Raw genomic sequence first — 7,659 nt, 5'->3', positions numbered from 1 at the left:
ATAAAACAGAGAAAAACAACAAATCCTCACAATCAATTAATTATCAATTACCGAAATTGTTAGCAATCCATTTTCTGGCAATTAACTAATCAATTAATGGCGACCAGTCTCTTGAATACCGTAATTTCCAGACTATAAGCCGCTACTTTTTTCACGCACTTTGAACCTTGCGGCTTAAACAACGAAAGAGAGACTGACAACGTAGACACCTGTGGCCTATATATATATACAAGTGTGTTTTTTTTTTCTTTAATAAATTTAGTGGGTGCGGCTTATTTTCAGGTGCGCTCAATAGTCTGGAAATTACGGTAATCATCAGTGTAATTCACTGAACAACAATGCACATGCTGTGTGAAATCATGGACATGGAGGTGGTGATTTCAAGCACTCAGACAGAAAATAAAACTCCTAAAAATTCTACTGTCCAATAGAAAAGTGACTGTTGTATGTAATCTGCAAAAATGGAAGGATGAGCCTGTTGAGCCCAGAGCCAGTGTGTTCCGGTTCGCTGGTGAGTGGGCTGGACTCCTGTTCCTGCTGAACTGAGCCAGTGGTTCTATAGGACTGATTATCAGCTCAGTAGGCACAGGAAGCCAAACCCAAATCTCTCTTTCTCATGAAGCACTGGCTGGCTACGACCGCATATTTTGTTCCATTTTTATTTTATTTTTTTCCCCTTGCAGTGTGTCTGTAATGAAGTAAAAAGCGATGCCAACTCGGGCTGCGTGTCAGGCTGCGTTCCACTTTGCCAAACCCACAAGAAACCACATCACTGAAGGTTCATTTAAACTGCTGAGACTGTTGGATTTCACTAGCTGGTGAAAGGTGTGGTTGACATGGTAGAAACCCCTCCATCGCGATGTCAGCAAGACCACTGCTGGGTGGAGGGAGCCCTCCTGAATGATTGGTGGACGGTTAGCATAAAAGATTCTATGAGACTATTTTTAGGAGTCTGATCATAAAAAAATCTGGCTGTAAATCCATTAAAATCACATTTCACCACCTTCTGTGTGGAGCTTGCATACATACTGCATTACTTAAAGCCGAAAAAGTTGCCAACATACACTTTGAAACGCAACAGCTCCTTAAAATATACTCAACGTTTAACAAACAGTCAAGTGAAGTCGTGTGAAGAGAAGAGGGTTGATAAGTTTATTTTCGATGTCTCTATACAATGTTGCTTTGTCCTTTGATGTGCAGAGCGCCATTTCCCTCCCATTAGAGTGTAATAAATCACCTTTTAGATACGCGCTCTGATGGCAATTCCTCTCTTTTACAGGCCTTTGATGGTCATTACTCTTTTAACAGGCCCTAAATATAGGTCTAAAAATGGCAGGCTCCACATGGCCCTCATTTCTAATTCACACATCTGTCCTCGTTTAGTCGCCATTTTGTCGTCGTGAATATAGAGGGCTATAATACCCGCCTCGCGAATGTGATTTGCCAAAAAAAGACTGACCAGTTCTAAAATATATTTTCAGCCATCTGTCACTGTTTTGATTAGGGAGCTATTGGTCCAGAACAGGATAGCTTTGCATTACAATCAGCTGGTATGTCAATGGACTTCTACACTGTCGTTGTAGCAAAGGTTACACATTAAGCCACTGCTGGTGAGTACTTTAAGTTTTACATGAGTGATTCTTTACATGTAGACCAGCTGCATGTATTAACAACCTGGGTTGAAACAGATGAATGAGGATTTTTTTTTTTTTTTTTTTTCTAAGAAGCTTATTGTTTGGAAGGAAGATGTAAAATGGCGGTTGTTGTGTAACAGTTCCAAAACAAATCTATTTCTTGGATCATGCGAGGCAAACTGAGATTTATTGATGATAGAGTTGGCAGAAACGGCTGGCACTTTGTATTGTTTTCTCATGTTTAAAGCTTATCTCGACTAATTTGGAAACCCTCCCTCAGCACGCTCTGTAATGCTGGAAACAACGCGTGTGGGGTAACCCATCTGATGATTCCTGCTTCTCTCGTTATCAGTGACTGTTTCGCAGGATCACAGCCTTTCGTTCATCAGAGACAACGTATACTGCGTTGTAAATCCACACTAGAAACACTAAAGCGTCCTAATAAAGTGAAACTGCCATCCCTAAATGATGGAAAGCTTTGACATCATTGCAAGATTTCCATCTTTTGACACCTCGGTCTTGTTTTCCTTCACAGTGTGAAAGTGTGTTTGGTGAGAATCTCTCTGCTTTATGGATCTCTCCTCAGGCTGAGATTAGATCTGAAATCAATACACATCAGCCGGGGATGCACGGACGCCACTTTTCACTGCCAAAGTGATTTGAAGTTTAAAACCTGAGCACTTTAAGTTCTTAAAGGATGATTTTGAGCACTGGTTTGCAGCAGGCATGTCTTTTTAAATCGAGTTACCCCGCTGTATCTAAACAGTTTGGAATAGTTTGATATTTTGGGAAATATGCTTTCTTGACTTGAGAGCCTAATAGAAGAATGGTAACAGAACATAACCCCTTGTATAACCGCAGTTCGGCTTTTTTACACTTGAAAGAAAATGAAGTATTCAAATACTGGTCCGAGTACGCATGTTTTGGCATCTAAAAACTATTTTCCCAAGCCCTTTAAAAAAACATTTTCCCCCGTGACCTGACATTTCTGATGATGACATTAATACTTATAAACCTCCTAACCTTCATGTGTCTGTTTGAACATGGCCGGGGGCATGGCTGAACTACACGCACGCAGCAGACAGGATAAAGCGCACGCTGTGGCTGAATCCGGCAATACGGCACCTTTCAGGGTTGTTTTTCTACCGCCGTGAAACAATCAGAAACATGTTATTCATCTGATTCACTGCTTTGTTGACGCTGCGTCCCGCTCCCTTACAATTTCAAAACGTGCAAAATAACCCTTTCATCAATTTCAGAGGTGCTCGTAGGCAAATTCTGTTAGCAACAGACAGCGCCAGGGCAGGTGTTTCTGCCTGTTCCCAGTCTTTATGCTAAGCTTAGCTGCTGACAGTAGCTGGTGCTAAACCAGTAAATTGGCCGGCACTGATTTATAAAAGCTATATCGATATAATGTATGTATCAACCGATAAGTGACAGGAAATTGCATCAAGGAAATGCCAAATTAGTTTGGAAGTAATTTAGAAAGAGTGGTGCTCTTACATGGCTTGTTCAGCAAAGAGCGCTGACATGTTGCAATTAAATTAAAAAAAATATATATATATAGAAATATATAGAAATCAGTATCGAATCAAAAATGAAGCACTGGTCAAGCTGAAGCACATACTGAACATATGAGAATTGCATCCATCTTCTCATCTAAATCTCAGCAAGCTAATTTCCTTAAATGGTGAACTAAGCAAGACATCCAAAATCTAGAGAGTAGGACACGGATGATGATGAGGATAATAATGGTGGCTACTGGATTGATGAAATATCTGTCAGCAGCATTACGCTGTATTTGTGTCTCCCCAGGCCTCATTAGTACTAGAAGTACAGTCTCTCCTGAGGTACTTGGCTCTCACCTTCGCTAGAACTACACAGCATGCAATTGGCATCATCTGCAGGATTATCTTTTATACAGCGTAACTATAAGGAGGCAGAAGCAGAGGGGTGGAGGCTGAGGGTATAGAAGGAATATGGAAGAAGAGGGAAAGACAAAGCAGGAGAGCGTGGTGCGCTGCTCATTAGTAAGGTGGCACAGCGTTTTGAATTTGTGAGTAGGCTCCTGTGTTTAATTCTTCTGAGCGAGAGGGTCTCAGTGGAAAGTTTTAGAGAAATGCAAGTGAGGCTGGAAGACATGGGGCATATTTAGACTGAGGTTAAACCAAACTGAGGGAGAAGGCAGGAAAAGAGAAAGGGAGGAGAGGAAAGAAATGAGATAAAAGGAAAAGGTGAAAGAGAAAACAGCACAGAACAATGGCCAAGGAGTTTTGTGACTGAAATGTATAAACACGCTTTCAATAACTCCACTCCACTGTGCGCTCACAAAAGCACAAACACACACACACATGCCCGCCACTGTAAAAACTTAAAAAGAACATTTCTTTTCTCTCTTTTCTTTCACACCAATTCATTGTCTTCCTTTGTCTGCTTGTCTGGGCCATGCTCTCCTCAGGTGCAGAACTTAGCCACTGTGAACAAAGAGGAAATCAATCACTGTTCACCAATCAGCTAAGCTCTGTGCCTGGCTGGAGAGAGGATACAAAACCTGTCTGGCGGACTGACCTGTATACACACACACACACACACACACACACACACACACACACACACACACACTTACACTTATCAAGACCCTCTGGCTCCCTCATCATCCTTTTTTCTTCTCAAATCATCAACTCTCCGAACACAATCAAACGCACTCTTAGATAATCATGTCTACTTCAGTTTCAAGTTTCTGCGTGCATGTGCGCGTGCATGTGCAGAGGAGGGTTTGTGGTTACAATGGCAGTCGGCTGGGTCAGGGCTGTGTGGTAATCCCTGGCAATGTGATTTTATCATAAGTCACAAATCAGCACGCCAGGAACCCTCACAGCACAGACATGAAAGAGCAAGTTCTTCTCCTCCCCCCTTCCCCTCCTCTAACTACATCCACAAGTCCAGCTCCAGTCCACCCATGAAATGAAATATCTCTAACTTTCTTTGTTCTCTCTCCTTCCTCGCTCACATCTGCCATCAGGGCCCAGTCATGAAAAACCAGACCTGTAGATCCTCGCTCTCTTTCTCATTCTCTCTCGCACTATTTCCTTGGTTACCTCTCTCCTCCTCTCCCATTCGCCACGCTCGGCTAACCCGGCGATATGCCCCTCATTAAGCGGATCAAGAGGGATTCCAGAGGCATGTACCGGGGAAGGAAAAGAACGAGGGAGTGAGCGGGGAAGACAAAAAGGACAGGGAAAGACCACCCTTCTCCTTTTAAAGGGTTGTCCTTTTTAGGTTTAAAAAACGCAGAGCGGGGAGTGCGCCTTGACAGACATGTTGTTTTCAGTTAAAACCCTCACAGCCCGCCTCAGCCTAATCCCTCTGTGCTGTGGGTCTGCGTATCATTGCGTGAAAGTGTACATGGAGGAGTGTTCTGCTTTAGAAAGGGCCACAAGTGAACACAAACTGAGCAGTAAAACGTGAATCCGTCTCCCCAAAGAGAAATATGAAAAAGGAGCGAAGAGGCCGGTTCATCCATCATTTTAATTGGAGAGAGCTCTGAAGCTCTGCTCAGTTGACCAGCATGATGCACTGATGTTTACAGAAGCTTGTCTGGTTCGGTCCAAAGGGAAGCGATAGCAAAAGTTAGGGTATTAATTTCTAAATGCTTCTTGTCCTCTTCTTCTATTCCTTTTTCTTCTAAGTCTGTGCTGCTCCCTTTCATTCCTCCTGTACTTGTGGCGAGGCTCCACAGGGAGGTGTAGTGAGGGAGTGAAGGGTGATGACAAAAGATCTGCGGGCACAGACAGATAGGCGCGTATGTGTGTGTGTGTGTGTGTGTGTGAGAGAGATTTATCAGGACTGAGCCAGATGCCGAGCACTTGTCTAGAAAGCCTTTCACATCCTGAGCAAATGCATAAAGCTGTCTCTGTCTGTGTGTGTGTGTGTGTGTGTGCGTGCGTGCATGCAGGCGTGTGTCTGAAGATAAAAGCCTGTCTTGTAGTGGCTTGGTCACAGCCTAAAAAAGGATTTAGGGCTGTAAGTCACTCAGGTTGATGGGGACAAGTATTTAGCGGCACCTCTTGACGCAGGCCGTGTTGACCAAGGTCACAGACGCCGTGTTTGAGCTGCTACTCACTGAATTGGGGGCATGCTGGATAATAACACAGCTGGCTAAATTTAGAAGCTTGTTTTATATCTATAATCAAAACTATCAAATTAAAGGAAAATGCCAAAAAGAATCTTAATAAAATGTAATGAGTTGAGAGTTAAACGATTAAAAGACTGAGAATGCTGAGAAGATTTCACAGTGTTGTAGCGATTGCATTTAACCCAAATTATATGCCTATATTGTTGAAAAGCTTTGAAAAATAGTTAGGTTACTATGGTTGAACTGTCGAGCCAAGATCTGTTTAATCGCCTGTTTTCATTATTCAAAGGTTAGTGTCAGTAATAGCGGGACTGTTATGAAAAGATGGGCAGCTTCAAAGAGACCTGTCTTTACTTCATTCCTCCCTTCCGCTCACTCTCTTCCTCCCCTCCCTTTCTGTCTGTCTAAACCGTAAATTTTTCTCTTCCCTGCATTAAGTGTGAGACCAATAAATCCCTCACTGCTCTGAAGTGTTAAAAAGCTCAGGGGTCCATAGTTGCAGTTACATGTACACACACACACACACACACTCTCACACAAGGAATTTGAGGGCCAGCGGTATAAAAATCACCCCACACCGAGCGGGAACCGTCCTGAGATCCTCCAAAAACGCTCACTGACCTGTTCTCTCCCTTTTTCTCTCCTCCCTCTGTTGTTTGTTTGAGGAACACATTCCCAAATTCCTTCTCTGACAAACACATCCTGATGGCGCTGCTGTGAAACCACAGAAAAGGCCCCATTCTGAGTCGACAAACACACACACACACACACACACACACACACTCAATGAGCTCAGAGAAGAATGTGAAGAATAAGTAGCCAAGTGACTCAAGTGTGGACTGTCCACTGGTGCAGATGGAATCAGGAACAATCTAACACAAAGCTTTCTTTTATGGTCGCCAGTCTAGATTAAAAGGTGAGATATGAAACAGAAAAGAAGAAGAATAACAATGATATCAAATGATTAGATGACACAGAATATCTGAAAAATTCTGCTGAAATGCTTTGTCGTGGTGATACACCATGTACACAAAAGTATGGGGACACACCTCTTTATTACTGAGTTCAGGTGTGATATGGGGCTGTTTTTCAGGAGCTGGGTGAGACCCCTTGATGTCCCAGTGAAGCGAAATCTTAATGCTTCAGCATGCCAATGTTATGTTATGCTTCCATCTTTGTGGCAACAGTTTGGGGAAGGCAAAACTGTGCTCCCAGTGCACAAAGCGAAGCTCCATAAAGACATGGCTCGATGAGTTTGGTGTGGAAAAAGCTGACTGGCCCACACAGAACCCTGACCTCAACCCCACTGAACACCTTTGGGATGAAAAGGAACGGAGACTGCGAGCCAGGCCTTTTAGTCCAGTGCCAGTGCAATCAATGCCTGACCTCACAAATGCTCTACTGCATGAATGGGCAAAAATTCCCACAGAAACTCTCCAAAATCTTGTGGAAAGCCTTCACAGAAGAGTGGAAGCTGTTATAGCTGCTGAGATTCAGAATAAGACTTCACCTCCAGTGTCATAGGACCATCTCCTCCACCACTCTGCGTGCCGACTGGTCCATTTCTTCCTGGACCAATGAGAGGCAGCGAAAGGCCAGAGCCTGCTGCTCAGGGTCCTCCTGAACCATCAGCTCCCCATACAGATACACACCCATGGCCTGAAACGCACATACTCAGGCAATTAGTTCATTTTTCTTAGGCTGAATCAGAATGCTAAAAGTGTTTTGTACCATACAGATCAAGTGTTCAGCAGTTGTGTGTATTTACTTACTTGGTCATGAACCAGAAAGTGTTCCACATCTCTGTAAGCCCGAGTGTACGCATGTTTGACCACCAGCTCGCACCAGCGATGGCGCACCTGGAAGCCGAAACAGAGTTAAAAAAAAAAA

The 7,659-nt window shown here is 43.4% G+C and overlaps 1 protein-coding gene across 10 annotated transcripts in view; it reads right to left on the bottom strand.

Annotated features, from left to right (window-relative positions):
• The window catches only part of LOC124058442 (aminopeptidase O (putative)), a 69,337-nt gene that overhangs the window by 1,089 nt on the left and 60,589 nt on the right, over window positions 1-7,659 (bottom strand). For 7 of the 10 annotated variants that reach the window (XM_046387701.1, XM_046387700.1, XM_046387702.1 and 4 more), the window contains 2 exons: window positions 7,542-7,628; window positions 7,280-7,428 (listed from right to left, as the gene is read on the bottom strand). The exons of 2 other annotated variants lie outside the window; for them this stretch is intronic. In XM_046387701.1, coding sequence (XP_046243657.1) covers window positions 7,288-7,428; window positions 7,542-7,628 — 228 coding nt within the window. In that variant the 3' untranslated portion in view covers window positions 7,280-7,287. Of the gene's footprint in view, window positions 1-7,279; window positions 7,429-7,541; window positions 7,629-7,659 lie in introns of those variants that run through there. One more of the 10 variants, XR_006843255.1, reaches the window with a different exon arrangement.

This window comes from Scatophagus argus, chromosome 4 (assembly GCF_020382885.2).
Source record: "Scatophagus argus isolate fScaArg1 chromosome 4, fScaArg1.pri, whole genome shotgun sequence".
NCBI classification, from domain to species: Eukaryota; Metazoa; Chordata; class Actinopteri; family Scatophagidae; genus Scatophagus; species Scatophagus argus.
This window is presented reverse-complemented; position numbering and strand designations above follow the sequence as displayed.